Source organism: Embiotoca jacksoni, unplaced genomic scaffold (assembly GCF_022577435.1).
Source record: "Embiotoca jacksoni isolate LCO1_2020_lvr unplaced genomic scaffold, fEmbJac1.0.p SCAF_10, whole genome shotgun sequence".
NCBI classification, from domain to species: domain Eukaryota; kingdom Metazoa; phylum Chordata; class Actinopteri; family Embiotocidae; genus Embiotoca; species Embiotoca jacksoni.
The window spans coordinates 16,899,410-16,916,832 of record NW_027185230.1 but is presented as its reverse complement, the minus strand read 5'-3'; the positions used below and the strand labels follow the sequence as shown (position 1 = coordinate 16,916,832).

The following is a 17,423-nucleotide window of genomic DNA, read 5'->3' as shown; positions in this document are numbered from 1 at the left end:
TTTTATACTTTTGAGAGGCTGAATTTAATCAATAATGATGATCAAATAATGGAAAATTATATTTATTGTATTATAATATATAATATTGTACTAGACACTCTTCCTCCATTTATTATTGATTGTTCAGTCTCTTACCGAAATATCTGAGTAGCTCTTTGAACGTATCATATTTTATTATTATTTGTTATTTTATTCTTGTGGTGAGTGAGCAGCAGTTCCCGAAGGTTGTGGCTCATGATGGAACAGGGTTTCGTAAGGTTGGCAGTTCAATCCCCAGTTCCTTCCCATCCATATGCTGAAGTGTCCTTGAGCAAGACACTGAGCCCCCAAGTTGGTCCCGAGCACCTTGTGTTGCAGTTGTGTTGCCATTGGTGAGCGAATGTGTGTGAAAAGTGCTTTGCAGCCCGCTAAAGTGAAAAGATGAAGTCCTTTTACCGTACGGGGGGAGATTTAAGGAAGCTTTAATTCATCTGCATTATGAATGTGTTCTTAAAATCTCAGCAAAGTTTCTAAAAATTCAAATAATTTTCAGAGGATAAGTGTGTCGAGAAATTTACGAGATTTACAATTGTTTCTTTTTAGTGTGTGTGCACGTGTGTGTGTGTGTGTGCACGTGGTGTGGTGAAGGGACCCCAGTTCATTCACACAGGCAATCTGAGAGTTATCAGCTCCAAGGACGAGCAAATAAAAGCCACACTGCCAGCCGGGACATTTTATCAAGCCCTCCTACCCTCAATCTGGTCACAAACAAACCAGGAGCCAACTCGGCCCTCCATTCCATCTGATCAGAAAGAAAAAAAAAAAATCACAAAGTGCACGAGAACAAATTTGTCGTTTGATCTTCTTGATTATTTTAGAAAAGATGGAACTTCTTGTAAATGTGACGCCTACAGTGTTCGATGTTTTAGTTTGTGACTCTCACACGGTCCGCTTCTGTTGCGTCGCCACAGTGACCTTAATGAAACGCCAAGAAAAAGTTTTAAGTGATGAAAACTGTAAATATAGTAATAATTAGTTCTGGTAATAATATAAATGTTGTTGTTTTTTTTCCCAGGTTTCACATGGACATCGTTAATATGTCTTTAAATCTTTAAAGCATTTTATTTTGAAAGGATTTTCTTAATATCTTTGGCTCAGTTTTTACAGCAGAATTTCATTGAGCAAGAACCTAATAGAAAAAAAAAAACTAAACCAAAGTGGTTAGTTGTTACTTTAAAAAAAAAAAAAAAAAAAAAATCCTTAAACATACAAAGAGTAAAATACTCAAATGCTCTCACAAACAAGTTTCATTTCTCATCAAGAGAAAAGATGACCTTTGACCTTTTGGGTATAAACTACCATCATGTTGTCATTTTGTCCTGGTAGATGTTGGTCAGAAATTTAGTCATTATTTCATTAATAAATGTTTTACTTTTGGCCGCAAGCGTGTTTTGTGAGCTCAGTAACTTTTGACCTTTGACCTTTAACCACTAAACTGTGATCAGTTTATCTCCGAGTTCAAGAGAATGGTTGTACCAATTTTAAAGAAACGACCTCGAGGTGTTCTTGATATACTTTCACAAAAATGGGACGACATGAGGTCACAATGACCTTTGACCCCCCCCCAAAAAAATCGACTGAAAAATACGACTCGCCGGTGTGACGACGTGAAAAGGTAAAATAATGTTATTTTCTCTTTGCTGGAGTAGTGAGAGTCTGTAAATTGTTTCCTCTTTGGTTTTAGATAACTATTTGAACTTTTAATGCTTTACTTTCAGTTATTTCAACCATTCATTCATTAATTTTAGTTTAGTTAACTGTTTTTATTTTTTTATTTTAGTGAACTATTTCAACCATAATTTGAACTAACCAACTTCAGTTAAAAGCCATTCATTTTAGCTCGCCTATTTTATGACTTGTAGTGTTCTGTTTAAACTGTTAGCCAGCTATTTTGACAAAATTCATTACGTTTAGCATTTTGTATTTCAACTGTTTTACTTAGTGAACTATATCAACAATTTCTTGGCATTTCTTGTATGAAAGGTGCTATACAAATAAAGTTTATTATTATTATTATTACTTTTAGCGAGCTATTTCCACTAAACACGCTACATTTAGTTGAGTATTTAAACTGTTTTAATTTTAGCAAACGAGTGCAACATCTTATCTTACAGCTAACCATTTATTTCAACTGTCTCTCGATTATGTTGAGCAAACGACTTCAGCCATTTATCTATCACTTTCTCGCTAACTTAAAATGTTATTGTTTGTTACTATTTGGATGGTTTATCTGGTATTTTTTTTTTTTTATCCGTTCCAACTGTTTAGTAAGCAGGTTACTGACTACAGAAGGTGAAACATCCTCAGGGACGTGGCACATCACATATTTGGGATTTAACATGAAATACAAACATGACAGAAATGCAACCTGCTTTTACTTCATGGCCGTCTACTTTTATACTCTGCCTGTTGGTTATGTACCTCAGTCCCACCAAACTGCACCAACCTCAGCGTTAAGGTCCTGACTAGGGTATTTTTTTTTTTGTTCTCCCCCTCCTCCACCCTTCACCCTCTGCCTCTGGTCAGGGTCGATCAATACTTCCCCTGTAGCTTATCACTAATGTGCAACTGGCTGTTTGTCCAAACTCTGCTCTGTCTACATAAAGACTTGGACGCCAAACCCAAACGCAACACGGATCACCTCATGAACCTGCAGCTGTGGACACACTACTGGACTTAAACTGGCATTAACAGAGACACGGCGGTGTGAGAGGGACACGGCGGAGAGACGAGAGCGTCTGCAGGAAGACGAGCAGGAGACCGACTGATGGGCCGCACTGAAGGAATCTGGAGACCTGAGAAACTAAAGGTGAGTTGGTATCATCCTCCGATGGGTCTGAAGCATTTAATAATTCATAATTATTCAGTGAAGTTTGTATTTAATGAACTATGATAACTTCAACCATTGGAAAAAAAAAATGCCCCTGGTTCCATTTTCAGCTCCTAAATTTGATGTCATATCGTTTAAAGCAGGACCAATGATAATATTTGAAAGCTTGTGTGAGATATAATCTGAACCTGCTTTATTTACTCACCACTTACATTTAAAAATAAATAAATATTCAAAGCAGTTTTCTGTGGAAAGAAATGGAGACAGCGCAGGTGTTCCTTTGCTTTGTTGCTGTCTCACACACTCTTAATCACACACACACACACACACAAGAGCACACAGCTGCCGTCATCCCCACAATCAGTAGAAAAACCACCCGACCGGACTTTGGCCTCATCAGATAAGCCTCCACTATTTACTTGGCACTATTTTTTTTCTGTGGTTATCTGTGGTTTTTTTCATTCCTTTTAAAAAAAAAAAAATAAACCGAACTGCATGAAGTGCTTTTGTTTTCCCACGTCGCTGCCAGAAAACACCACAAACACACACATTATGCTGCATGATGGTTTTTTTTTTTTTGTCTTCGTGCTTTCTTTTCCTTTCTCTATCACTCTTTTCTGATGACACACTACTTCTTTTGTCCTCATTTCACCAGGTCCTCCAACCATCACCAGTTTGTGTTAACGACCTCTTCGTCTGCGCAAACGCCAAAGCTTGTCCTCCAGAGCTGTGGAGTGTGACAATGGTGTTTGTTTCCTGAGTATCAAACGCCATTATCACACTAAATAGCTACAGTGCGAAAAGGACCTCATTGTACTCCTCCATTTCCTGTTTTGCCGGGTTATTTTTTCTCGTTCGTACTGTGAAGCGTGAACATGTGTCCCCGTGTGTCGGTGGTGGCGGGAAACATTACACCCCTGCAGGAGAGGCGGAGACGGAAATAGCCAGTTCGGTGTGTTGATACGTCGTCCGTGATGTTGAACGTCTGAGTGTGACCCATTTACTTTTGCATGTGAGGTGCTAATTTGCTGCTGGAGACCTTTCGATTACAAGTATACAAATTAAAAATAGACGGCGCGTTTGTTTTCATGCTGCTGCCACTTCTCCTGAATGTTTTCAACGTGTAAACATCGAATTTAAACTCTTGTCGTGCTTTGTTTTATAATCCGTTATAACTGTTGTCTTTATGCATTCCATAAATAAACAATGTTTGTTCCAGTATTTTCTGTCTGGAGTGAGCATCTTAACCGTCACTAAGAATTAAACAGCACACGATGTTACTTCGGTCAACCCCCCCCCCCCCCCCCCCCACCCCCCCATCCCCCACCCCCCATCTGTCATCGTATCTGTCCCATTACAGAAAATGTTGAGTGGATTTAGTAACAAAGATGTACTGTTTGCACTGGGAAAAGCACCAACTTGAGCAATCTGGGTCAGAGATTTAAAAGGCCACAGTGGGAGTCAGATACTTTTTATATAGAGACAGTTTAAGACTGCAGTTAAATAGCTGGAACACTGCTGAGATCATGTCGGGTCTTGATGTCATGTTAGTATGTGATCATTAGGTTCACTCTTACATCGCTGACACTTTTCATATACTGAATAAGGATCAGTAGGACACTGATAAACCAGGGCTGCATAGATCCTCCAAATGATGGCAGAGAAACACAGAAATGCCACAAATAATATAATGACAAATCAAGAAATCTTCACATTTCTTATTGAATACATTCAAAGGCCTATTTTACGTGAGCTTTATGTGTACAAATGGCGTTGTGTCGTTTCCAAAATATAAACAGGAGCTCATCCAATCAGTAGCCTCACCAAATAAACAACTAATACAATAATATAACATTAAACTGGATATATGGTCATGAAATACCTTCACAAACACACACACAAAGTACCCACTCATACAACCTACTTCAGAGACATTTCTTCTAATTAATCAATAAATAAGTCCATTAATTTAATGAACTAATAGTTTGAAAACATCACAGAAGTAGAAAAAAACAGGAGATAAATCTGTTAAGAAAAATCTTTGCACCTCATCAACCAAGCAGTCTAAGACATCACAGTTCATCGCTCTGGACACACTCCTCATTCTCAGCATTTTCAATTGTTCCTTAAAGTTATCACATTTCCCCCCCAAAACTAGTGAAATGAAGATAAATACGACGCCCAAAACCCTCCAGCGAAATGTTCATTAAAATAAATATTTCCAAAATTGTTCATTATTGGATGCATAGATGACCCAACAGCAGCTGCTGGTTGCGTAACATCCGCTTCTGTCCGAGTCAGAAACATTCGTCTCTTCAGTGATCTGTTTCGACACCCTCCTGATTTCCCTTCAAGAGGCGAAACTCTGCACAACGAGGTCCAAAGTGAATGAAGCAGATCAACAAAAAAATGTCACCATTTCATGTAAAGAAACTCATAAAGATTCTCCTCCGATTACGACTTTCCCTTCACCGTCGGCCCAAACGTTTTCTTCTTGGGTGCAGCGGAGGGTTGGGGTTTGGGTTTGGGAACGGACGCGGGCTTCTTGGCTTTGGGCTGCAGAGATTTGAGGCCCAGGAACTCACAGTACATGTTGCACTGATGTAAGGCTTTGAACTGGTCAATGAAGGAGGTGGCACAGTTTCCTTTGAATCCCTTGTAGCTGAGGAGAAAAAGAAGACATTTAATAGATCAGATAGTTGATTCAAAAATGAGCTTTTTTTCCTTGCTCTCAAAATAAAAAATACTCACCCTTTCTTACAGGTAGCTATTCCTACATCAGTAAGCCTCATGCCCACACCTGAAAGAAATCGCTGACACTTAGTACACCAGATTGTAATTTAATTTGCACTTGAAAGTAGTTTGAGCTTCCTGTGTCCCTGACCTTGCATGTCGGTAACCAGCAGGTTGCCTTCGGTCTTATGGTAAACCCAGTGCTGGAACGCGCAGCATTTCTGTCCGGCCTCCGAGTCGCATCTCATCAGGTTGATTTCTTTGCCGTCCTTCACCGAATACTTCACGAAGTTACCGATCAGCTCCTCCTCCAGCGTGGCGTAGGGGATGTCGTTGGACGGACGGTGAACCAGGTAGATGGGAATGATCCTGGTGAGTCAAAGACACGAGTCAGAGTCAGCCAACAGAGCGTCGGCGTGCTGCAGAAAGTTAGAATGTGCATGTTAAACAGGTCACTCACTCTGGGATGTCTCCGAAGGCTTCAATAGACTGGGCTGCGGCCGTGTACGCGTTAATGTACTCTCTTGCTGTGTTCTGGACCTGACACTCCTACACAGCAAAAAGTCAATGACGTTACTCTTTCTGTCTGTATTGTAGCAACAGCTTTTATAGAAGACTTCTAAAAAAATTTTAAAAAAACATCATTATGTTTTAGAGTACAAATTTGAACACCTTTCTTACCTCCACAGCCAAAGTGAAGTTCTTCTGAACAAGCTCGTCACTGTTATTGGTCCCGTAGCTGACAGCGTTGTGTACTTTGAGCACACCGCTGTGTCCCGGCAGGAGCAGGGGAATCTGACCCGTGTGCATCTTGGTCCGGAAAGCCCGCCGGTGCATCCCCTCCCCGAAGTGCACCTTCTCCGTGATGATGCTGATCGGTTGGTTCTCTCCGAAGTATTGGTCAGACAGGAAGTCCTCTTTGAACATCAGCCTGGAGCAGCGGACGTCTTCCTCTTCACTGCCGACGTCTACAGGAGCAGCTGGGGGAAAAAAAAAAAAATGAAAAAAAAAAAAGATGGAAACAGTGAGAAATTTGTTAAAGCTGTGTAAAGAAATAAATCTTTTTCGGAGATTCACAACTCACATGAAATGGTCTTCGGAGATGGAGGGATGACAATCTCACTGAGCACTGTACAGTCGTGGAAGAGACAAAAAGAAGAAATGCAGATTAAAGATAAATTATTCATTCTTCTTGGTTGGTGACTTTCTTTAGAGGGATTGCTTTATTTTTTTTTACCTTCGTATGTGAGCAGGTAGTCCAGGGCGGCGGATCCGTGTGAGCTGCTGAGGCGACACTGGTACTTGCCCAGGTGTTTGTGAGAAGTGTTGGTGATGGTCAGTGACACTCTGCTCTCATCCCCTGCACTTCAGAAGAAGGTGCAGTGTCACAAAATGCAACACTCTCTGTACTAAAGTCATTACATCAGAAAAAAAACAACCTAGTAGTCACACCTCTTCTTGAAAATACATTCTCGTTATCTGAGGTAGAGAAAAGGTACATAAATTGGTAGATTTAAAAGATCTAAAATCATATTCTATCTTTACATAGAATTGCACAACAGATTGTCTGCCTACTTCCATCAGTTTTTTTTATGACGTCGAAAGCTGCATGTTTGTGGTCTGATTCTGCCGGACTGCTGCTCATAATTTAAATCTTTGCTGGGATTATAGTCTGGAAATCCTGTTTGCATTAAGGTTTGTGCAGCCACTCTGAAGAGTGGACCAATCAGCAACCAGTGGGCGTGGCTCAGAGACATACTGTTGAAGTCAATCATTTGTTTTGAAATGTGGTTTCAACAATGGCGCTTGCAAGTATTGAGGAATTGAAACCGCAGTGGAAACAATGTCAAAGTGTTTTTATTTTTTTCTAAGTAAATACCTCCTCTTGATCTCAGACAGAACGGCGCTGTCTCTGCTCCACGTCACGGTGTGATCGGAGAAAACGGCAGCAAACTGACACCACAGGCAGAGACTCTGGGGGTCCCCGCTCACTGATACCGCCTGGATCGGCTGCACCACCTTGGGGTCTGCAGAAATGATCATATGCTTGTGTTTACATGCCTTCACGCAGTCCAACAGCTGGGAAACTGCCCCTGTGCTGATAATGGCTCAGAGACGAAGAGCCGGTCTGCGTCTTCCCTTACCTTCCTTGGGCGGGACTTTCTGTTTGACCACCTCGCTGTACGCCTTCTTGCGAGTTGCTCCGACATCTCCCTTGAGCTCCTCTGCCTTTGCCTTCGTTGAAACGTCTGACTTTGGTAGTTTAGACTCAAAAACACCGACGATCTTCCCAAACTTATTCTCTGACAGGCGTCGCCTTTTAATGACATCATCATTCAGAGGACTGGGGAACTTTTTTGGCTGGTGGTCTTTAAGGTCCGTATGACGCGGAGGTTGTTCCGCCAGGGGCGCTTTAGCCTCTGTCTGCTGGGCCTTTTTCTCAGCACTGTCTGACAGCTCGCTGTCCTTTTGAGCTTTCCCGGATTTGGCACCCAGCTTGGCCTCGAACATGTCAACCCGTCCTTTAGTGGTCTTCGGTTTTGCTCCGTTCTCTACTTCAGTCAGCGGCTCCCCAGCGCTCAGCACCGACGTCGTATTCTGACCATGCTTCTTTTTCTTCTTGCCGTGTGGCTTGCCTGTGCTCTTCTCAGTCACCACACCAGTCTCAATCACCAGTTTAGCCTCCTTGGCCTCAATCCCAGCCGGAGTCTTCTCACTGGCGTGATTTTCTCCAGCAGCAGTGTGAGTTTCTTGCTGTTTGCAGGTCTGCTGGGTGGAAACATGGTGAGGTATCACCTCCTGTTTCTTGGGAGCTTGTGCACCGTGATGCTGAGCCGCTGATTTATCCTTCTTGGAGCGTGCTTTCCCCTCCGAGGTGATCTTGTGAGTCTTGTGAGGCATCTTTTCAGACGTGATCTGATTCAGCTCAGCTTTCACAGATTGTCTGACAGGTTTTGAAGCCCAAGAGACAAACGGGTCGTGAAAATCTAAAGTGATGTACGCAATGCGGTTCTTCTCCGAGATGACGAAATGATCTGCGGGGACGGCCGTGAAGACTGGAAGTTCTCTGCTGAGGTCATTAATCTCCTCATGTATTGTTTTCCTGGCAGTGAAGAAGCTTTCTGCGGCGTCACCAGTGTCCAGTAGCTCCTCTGCTGAGGACTTCTCAGTGGTGTCGACTGCGTCCGACTTTTTATGAATCAAGTCCTCATCGACTTCCAGAGATGGTTTGTCGGTAATTCCATCCGGGGTTGGCCAGACAGCGCAGCGTTGAACATGATCACAACTGACGTCTCTGTTGTCGTTGAAAAACCTTTTGGCGCAAGTCTGATCTTTTTCCAAACTGCTGCTTGCCCGGCAGATGAGGGAGGAGCCAATGCTAAGAGGAGCTAAGGGCATAATAAACTGAGGAATCCCCCACTGTGGCCCCACCTGACGTGCTCCATCAAGGTCTGGCAAAGGGTCAAATGACACGCGTGTGTGAACATTAATGTGCAGGCCAGGATGCGTGTGCACACCTGGCACGCGTGACTTTGTCAGATCGTGTGTGGGGAGGAAATTGAGATCTGGCCCAAATCTCCGTTTAGCCTCCTGCTCGGCCTCCGAGCCCAGCTGGAGGGTCCTGCGTTCATCTGTCACTTTACGCAATCCATCCTCAGCGGGCTGATAATGAAAACAGACAAATAATGTTTAACTGATTTTAGTAAATTGTACATTTCTGACACTAAGATGTGCAGTGACGAGAATTTCAGTTGAGTATGAGGCAGTCAGTCTCCACATCGACTGTCAACAGTCTGTTGTTCTGCTGTTCAAGGCTGATAATACAGGCAGCACATTATAGAAACCACATCAGGTCTTTTTCTGTCCAACACATACCTTTCTATAGAGGCCCAAACCATAGCAGACGTTTATGAAACAGTGTGCTCCTATTTCCAATCCACCAGTCCATCTGTCCTGTATGCAACTGAACCCTTCAGTGTCACCGTTACAGTCAGGAGCTCCAGCTACATTTACGCACCTAAGCCAATCCAAAGTAGTCTCCTCGGCCTGAGGACCTGTGAGCGGGTTTTTAAAGGAGATGTTGTGGGAATGGGTGTGTTAAAAGGTGCATGTGAAGAGAGAGGGAGCAAGGGAGGGTCGTGTTTCAGTCCTCAGCTGTGCTGTCCTCTCACCCCTCTGCCCTGACACGCCACAGATGCATGCTATTATCATTGAACTCTTCAGCTATTATTAGATGCCATTTCTGTCCATCTGAAGTTTTCCTCTCAGGCACTCCTGGTTCCTCCAACACACACACAGCTGTCAGTCTTTGAGATGGGAGCCAAAGGACTTATCCAATTATACAGAATCGAGGCTGCATGGGCACAAGTCCTTGGTTGCAGAATGAGCGGCTCCTATCCAAAGCAAGCCGACAATACCTGCGAGTCTCATGTGTGGTGACATGCGTGGAGTTCGTCGTCCTGACTGGCTGTCAATAACCGAAGGTATGACAACACTGACAAGGACAAGAGCAGGAATGTCTCTGAATGTTCTGGCCGCGTATCCGAAGCGCCTGACTGATTTGTGTGTTGGCCAGCGATGTGAAGGTGATGGCAGTTCTCTGTAGTGTAAAGGGTGCATCTTTCCACTGCTCCCTCACTCTTCGCCACACCCTTTAGGGAAAGTAGTGTGTGTTTGTGATGTGAGAGTGTGTCCCCAGGATATGTGTGTGTGTCAGTTGGCGTGAGACCAACACACAAACAGACACAAAAATAGAAATGCATGCTGTCCCCCAATTCTTTTTTAAATCAGACTTTTTCAAGATTTTTCTCATCAAACTTTCACCTGTCAAGTACATTTAAAATTTCACAGTACAAGAGATCATAACCAATATAAATCTGTACAATGAGCCATCTTACCTCCTCAATTACCAGCTGAGCAGGCGTGTCCAAATCTGTATCCTCTACGATATTCAGTATGATTGGATCTTCTTCATTGCTGATGAAGATGTCTGAGTCCAAGGACTTGACGTATCCCCCAAACTGAGAAAGGTCCAGATGAGCAACAGAAGAGGAAGTAGATCCAGGCATCACATCTACCCTGTACCCTCCAGGAGAGGCCACCGTAGCACCACGTGAACCCATGGATGAGTGCTGTGGAGTCGGGCGCGTGGAGCACGCCGCCTGGTGGCTCGGGAATTCCTCTGGCTCTTTTCCTCCTTGTGTGGCAGGTGTTGAGTCACACAAGGACTCGACGCTCTGGGAGCCCTCTCTGTCACAGAGTTCAGGTCCCTCCGCTTCGAGGCACAGATAGCTTCGCCCAGAGTGGATGGAGCTCTCCGGGAGGCTCTGTGCCTTCAGAAGCTGATCCTGGACACCCATTGGTGGCTGCGATTGTCCCTGCGCTGCTGTTTCTGGTCCTTCTTTCGAAGTTTCTATGTGAGTATTCACCTCTGCTAGTGCCTGTGTCAGAGCATCAATCTCAGCCCCTATCTCTGCGAAGGCGGCAGTGATGTCCTTCGGTGGTGCCGCGATGATCTCGGCCCAGTCTGAGAGTGCGCTCGCCCAACTGTCCACCGATGACCACCTCTCGACGGGTGGCCCCCAACCTCTGGTGTCACCGCCGGACCAGCCAATCCCCTCGCTGCCATCGGGGCTGTAATCTGACCCTCGTGTCTCTCCTGGGAGAAAAGATAAGTCACTGGTAGCTGAGAGCCCTCCTTGGATCACAGAGGGACTCGTCTTGTTCAAAACATCCCTGCTGTCTGTACCCTCACCTGCCAGATACTGGCACGCGTCCAGCCAGAGATCATTAGGGCTGTTGCTGCGCTGTAGTTGGGGGGTTAAACCGGTGACTTCTGCTTTCCCTTGTCTCACATCATTTACCGACATTGAGCCCACCTCCCAGGCATCCGCAGCAGGTGGTCTTAGCCCTGTAGGTTGGCTCGCGGCTGACTCATCGTTCTGTATGGCTCGTTCCTCACTAGTGACGTGATGACATTTTGTCACAATGTCTGCTGAATCACACATCAGGACTTGTGTATCGCAGGCATGGTTTGCCTCCCCCGTGTCTGTTTGTGATAATGGCTGGTATTCTGGGCATTTAATCTCTGCGAGATCTACAGTTGAGCTCAAGATGAAGCTCTGCGTGTCACTTTCAAAGATATAAAGGTCCGACAAAGGTTCGACAAGCGTGTCACTGTCTGAACTGTCTGACTGAGGTAATGACGACCTTGATAAAGCCGGCGCTCGACTGCGTTCACAGTTGGAGTTGTGGCCAGAGACGAGCTCAGTGACAGACGACTCCATCGAACCCTCAGATGTGGATGACACGGCCTGGAAAGATTCAGGCTCTTGTTTAAAGTAAAAGCCCAACGTTTCCGATTGGGCTGAAAAAAGGTCATGAGACAGATGAGGTAAGCGATGTAATATCGGTTGTGATGAGCCCAAACAGCAGTGAACCCTGAGATCATCATCCTCCTTTGGTGGAGGCTCAGAGCAAAGTGGAAAACACTGAGACACATTACAGCTGGACGACGAAGACGTCAAACTGTCTGAGATGGAGCTTTTCTCCTGGAAGAGGCATTTGGAAACATTTAGTGTGGATTTGTCGGTGGTGTCTGAGAGGTCGGACGCCATCTCTGTTCCTGGTTCATGTGCACACAACGTGTTTACCGTAGGACTGTGCAGAGGGAGGGTGGAGTCTAAATCTGCAGTTTGACCATCCGTGAGAGCCGGTGATGACCGGCGTTGGTCGTCTGTGCAAAGGAGTGACAGATCCATCCGCACGTCTAGAAAGCTGAATGTCAAACAGCAACTTCAGGCCGATTTTGGGGATGACGAGTTGTGCGCAGTGACATTCTGTTTGTGCCTCGATTTTTCTGGCGTCATTCCTTCCCACATCTGTCTCCTCGTGGTTTTCCACTCAGTACCTGCAAAGTGAGGCATGAAGTTACCAGAGAATTCAACTAGTTCACAGTTAAACTGCAGAACCAGAAAAGTCAGATGTTCAATTGTCCTTAATAATGTGACTGGAAATATTTGAAGTAAAGCCCACTATCTCCCTCTAGCTGTCACTCTGTGTGACGTGTTTATCTAAGCTGCAGGAGACGGCTGTTCTGCAGTCTGTTTCATCTATTTTAAGGGTTTTTAAAAGACCCTTCACATACCTTATCAACAGGAAACCTTCCTGTTGTTATTACTTTGTTGATGATAAAATAAAAAAAAAAAAAAAAAAGGTCTATGAGGTGGTTGTTTTGACTCTTCAAGTCTGACACAGATAAGAGGTGGTAAAATATAAAGTGGCTTTATTTCTAATTAACTATAATCCAGGTCCAATTTACCAGATAAAAATAAACAAGGCCTAAGAGCTGTGAGTAGCTACATATTGGAAAAGTAATTTGAAAGGATCTAATAATAGCTGAAGACTTGAATGTTATTCTTTATGTCACGGAACTAGTACATAATATGGTCTCCAGTTTATTGTATCTTATATTGTAAATAAGATATGGAGAGTATGTGAACAAACTTGTGAAGAAACTAGAGCAAACAGCTGTTTTGATCTTCATTTGAGGTACACGCTTGAAAACCACTCAACAGAGAATCTGTATTTCCAGATTAACGTTAACTTGATACCTGATGTTTTTAAAACTACAGGGAACGTGGTCTGCAGAGTTTCATTATTGCTTTAATTAAATCTCTACACATTTATGGTCTCTCATGCTTCATACTCACACACTTCTCAAGTATATTATACTTGATATTTAAGGGATGTATCTTGATATTTCAGCTGTGGTTCATGTTATTTTACAGCTGTAGTTATTTAGGGCCTTTTGGTGACTGTAAAACCGTAGATGTGTCCTAAAAGCATATTGCAGGCAGCCTTACATACGTGCAGAATTGTGAATGTGAAGTGTTGAACGGGGAGGCCTCAAAACATGCACCCTGATATACAAGATTGCAGGAAGGGACGTGGTGGCACAGACTTTGGAAAAATACCAGTACATCTTCACCCATGACCTGCATTTGTGACATTCCTGCTGCAGTGAAGGACACCTAGCCGATACCTCCACCCTCAGATGTTTACCATGAAATACACGTAGTCACCACTGACAGCGTACGGAAAGATACACCGAATGGAAATGAATATCAAAGACTTTTCAGGCTGTAACAAACATTAAAACTCTGACAAAATGCCCATCTTAAAATAGGCGGAGTAGATTCCAGGTGTATCACAATATTAACATCCTGTACTGAATTATCTAAACAAGATCCAGAGTAAAGTTCACTTTTCCTTAAGTTTCATGTACAGCTGTCATAGAAGTACTCAGACCTCCATATATAGATGTTATGAAGGCATGTAGATTGTCCTTATATCTGTCACAAATCTACTTTTAAATCTCAAAGTTTCATGTTCAATTCAAATCAGTCTTGCTGCTCAGGTTGATTGGTGCATTACGGCTCAATCTGTACTGGCCTTAAAAACAATAAGTCTGTCAGTACCTGAGAGCAATGAAATGTAACTTGATGTCATCTGGACGGTCTGTGCCAAAATAGATCCAACCTCGTCACACAACCCCGACAAGAGCCGGCTGCATCTTTAAAGCTTCTGTGCGTGAACGACTTGCTGGAAAGACGTTGATTTTAGCAAAGGTTTGAAAATAATCACGAAAAATTTAAAAGTGTCTCAAAGGTGACAGATTACAGAAGAGCACAGAGGTGATAGATTAACAAATATTTGTCCAATTATACTTGTAGATCACTTTAAGGAATTAATTCTGCTGCTTGACAAAGTGTGTTGTGTGTATCATGCAGCACAGCAGAGAGAGAGAGAGAGAGAGAGAGAGAGAGAGAGAGTGTGTGTGTGTGTGTGTGTGTGTGTGTGTGTGTGTGTGTGTGTGTGTGTGTGTGTGTGTGAGTGAGTGAGTGAGTGAGTGAGTGTGTGTGAGTTTCTCAACCTATCAGCAGTGTAGATGAAGCCTCGTGAATGACGACATTCAGCTCTCCTTTAGAAAACCATAAACAAACGTCCATCAGATGAATTACAACTGATCAAAGTATTTCTATCATTAACTGAGGGGGGATTTCCAGCCATGCAAGTAGTACGTACCCTTTTCATAGCCGTGATGGTGAGGATATCGTACTATGATGTAGGACTTCAGTATGAGCTCAGGCAGAGCCGGCGGTCTCAGGGTGTGAGTCTATTTTTAAATGTTGTCCCCCGCAAGTACAAAGTCAGTTACCTGATATTGTGAACATGTGCCAATCTTGAACATTTAACACACGATATGTATATTTACAGACTGTTTCTCGATGGCCTGCTTTAAAGACCAAAGATTTGGACTTGTGGTTGTTATAGAAATTTCATTTAATTAAATTTTTGACTCCTGCCAGTTAGAGAAATAGCAACTTTAGTCAAGCACACACCGCAGTCATAATCAGGGTTTAGATAGCAGTTTTATCACAATCAAATACTGTGTATTCATGGAAAACAGTAATTCAATGTTTATTTCAGTCTGTCCAACTCATCCCAATGTGCATTATAGAAAGGAAGAAATAATTAGTATTTTATAAAATGTACAATTTTCCAAAGAAGTAATTTCTTTTTTCTCTTGCTGGTGATTTTCCAAATGTTACGTTAGGCTTTCAGTGACTGTACGCTTGCTGACTGCTGACGGAGCGTTTATGCACTTTCAACTGGTGCAAAGTAGTAAATACATGAGAAACTATGCAAAGGTTACTCTGTTTTCTATTGAAATGGATTAACGGTGAGCCTGTTACATCGAGGGTCATATTTCTGGCAACATTAACACCCGTCCAACTTCTCTGGCAAAACAACAATGCTCTGTTGTCGCGGGCCAAAACAAACTAATGAGGCCGGACCTCATGCTTGATTGTTGGTGGTCAATTTGCTCGCTGTGGCGTGACAATGATTACATGTGACTTTGCTCAGGCAGTTGGAAAGAGATAATTGGTTTCCGATTGTTTGTTCTTGAAGACATCAAACAATGATGCTTAAAGTCAAGTTTAGCTGATGTACAACAAAAGTTGATCAAAGTGAAGCACAACATCGAGTAGAATTAAAACAAATCAAACAGAAAAATAATTTCAATGTCCATAACTACTTTATTTATTATAAACAATGGGTGTATATGTTTACATGGATTCACATGCTGCGCTTTTTATACACTAAATTACAATAAATTCGCTTTCTTGGTGAGAGTTAAACGAAGAGACTGACAACACTCTCAAAATATAGAGAGAGCCTGCAGAGAGTTTTCTTAGAGACACTGAGAGGTCACTCGATTCAAAGTAGTTTTGCACACAATCTTCCATAAATCCACAGACTGTCATATTTACAATTGTTTGCATGTTATTTTATTATAATTTTGACTGAAATAACTAATTTTGATCACTGCATGTCATTAACAATAATATGTGAGTAACCTGTAAACTTTACAGTTTCTGGAAGGTGAATTTTGTTACCTTGAGACAGAGACGGGCTTATTGTTTCCCCACTTCTAGTCTTCAAACTAAAGTAGATCAACCATCTTGTGTTGACGGTCGTGTCAAACGTCTCATCTAACTTCAATGCAACAACACAAACATATTTTCCAACATGTCAAACTGTTCCTTCATCTTTTACAAGGTTTGGAGTCAAGTTGGTGCTCCAAGTCAAAAGTAACCTGTTCATGCATTCATATAATTGGGCATTGTCTTTTAAGTGAGGCTACTCTAAAATCACAATCTAAAGCCATCTCTAACCTCTCTCCCAACCTTGACACATTAAACATAAACCACAGAACTTTATTTCTTGGAGATCAAGTTTAACTATTTGAGGGAATTTTATATATTTTTTCTTTTTCTTGATTTTTCTTTCTTCTTTTGTTTGCTGCCCCTCCGATGGTCCTGCTTGAAGCGAAGGCCTGTTTTATAACTGAGTAATTAACGACCATTACATCATTGTTCCCGTGACATGTGAGAAGAGCGGATCATTTTACAGCTTTAAAATCAGCACATTGTAAATAGTGGTTTAACAACAGAGACCCTCCAATAAAACAACAATGCCTGGAGTCTAACAAATAAAATAGACTGTTTATAAAGCTACTGCTTCTCTGACGGCATCGATGTCCCTCCAATTACTTTGGCAAGGTGATGTGCAGAGTCACTATTGTTGTGGTGTGTGTGTATATATATATATACACAAGAAATCAGTGACAGGTTTTATGAATGAGAGGATAAGGACACAAACCATACAATTGTGTCATGTCCTTTTACCGTTTTGGTGTCATTGTGTAACACTTGTGCCCTCACACCTGTTCCTGAGGTGCCCTGTAAATTTACTAAGCAACAGAGGGAATATTATTGGACTTTTAGTGTGTGTCTTTGTGCATGTGTGTTTTGTTGATTTTTCCTTGGTGATCTTCTTTTATTTTACTTCAGAATAATATCTAAGTGCAGGTTTAACGTATTGAAAGTTTTAAAGTTAAATTAAGGAGAGCAATATTGTTGAACACCAAAATAAAGCCGAACTCGTAATGTTCTGCGTTACCTGACTGACCGTGAGGTCACTTGGGCAGGACTTTAATGAGGCACGACTTTTTTTAAATGCCGCTGTTAAAGGACATGTGTGTATATTTGGTTTTGTGGCTTCTCAGAAGTCACAAATTTAAAGTGTCAGCAAGGAACCGCCGGTGGCTTCAGACGGTCCGATGGACTGTTGAGCAACAAGAGATAAATATGGAGTCTCACTGCATGCAAAGAATAATAAAAAAGTGAAAAAAGAACCAGCTTCTACTTAGCTGGAGAAAGAATTACAAATTATACCGAATTACACTAAATTT

The 17,423-nt window shown here is 42.6% G+C and overlaps 2 protein-coding genes and 1 long non-coding RNA gene across 4 annotated transcripts in view; 2 read left to right on the top strand and 1 right to left on the bottom strand.

Annotated features, from left to right (window-relative positions):
* Nucleotides 1-2,427: 2,427 nt before the first annotated feature.
* Nucleotides 2,428-4,090, top strand: LOC138204653 (uncharacterized). The gene is made up of 2 exons (XR_011178811.1): nt 2,428-2,848; nt 3,525-4,090. It is a non-coding gene; the product is annotated as an uncharacterized lncRNA (long non-coding RNA).
* Nucleotides 4,091-4,543: 453 nt separating this feature from the next.
* On the bottom strand, nt 4,544-14,763 carry alpk2 (alpha-kinase 2). Of its 2 annotated transcripts, none has more exons than XM_069170447.1 (11): nt 14,690-14,763; nt 10,501-12,512; nt 7,747-9,265; nt 7,482-7,629; nt 6,840-6,967; nt 6,687-6,731; nt 6,275-6,582; nt 6,063-6,151; nt 5,754-5,971; nt 5,621-5,669; nt 4,544-5,531 (listed from the first exon to the last, which is right to left on the bottom strand). In XM_069170447.1, the coding sequence occupies exons 2-11, from the start codon at nt 12,361-12,363 to the stop codon at nt 5,324-5,326; spliced, it is 4,575 nt and encodes a 1,524-aa protein (XP_069026548.1). In that variant the 5' UTR covers nt 12,364-12,512; nt 14,690-14,763; the 3' UTR covers nt 4,544-5,323. The 2 variants fall into 2 exon arrangements, with proteins under 2 accessions (XP_069026548.1, XP_069026558.1); XM_069170457.1 differs by having other exon boundaries at nt 6,284-6,582.
* Nucleotides 10,039-17,423, top strand: part of grp (gastrin-releasing peptide) — a 37,076-nt gene continuing 29,691 nt past the window's right edge. Inside the window, exon 1 of the mRNA XM_069170508.1 lies at nt 10,039-10,086. The gene's annotated coding sequence lies outside the window, so the exon portion shown is untranslated. The remainder of the gene's footprint in view (nt 10,087-17,423) is intronic.

What these genes read in the sequence shown, in the direction of transcription:
- alpk2 (XM_069170447.1), bottom strand. Translation starts at nt 12,363, where the DNA reads ATGGATCTGTCACTCCTTTGCACAGACGACCAACGCCGGTCATCACCG. An exon ending in CTCAGCTGGTAATTGAGGAG is followed by an intron (nt 9,266 to 10,500) that starts GTAAGATGGCTC and finishes TTTCATTATCAG; the next exon opens with CCCGCTGAGGATGGATTGCG. An exon ending in TGGCTGTGGAGGTAAGAAAG is followed by an intron (nt 6,152 to 6,274) that starts GTGTTCAAATTT and finishes TTTGCTGTGTAG; the next exon opens with GAGTGTCAGGTCCAGAACAC.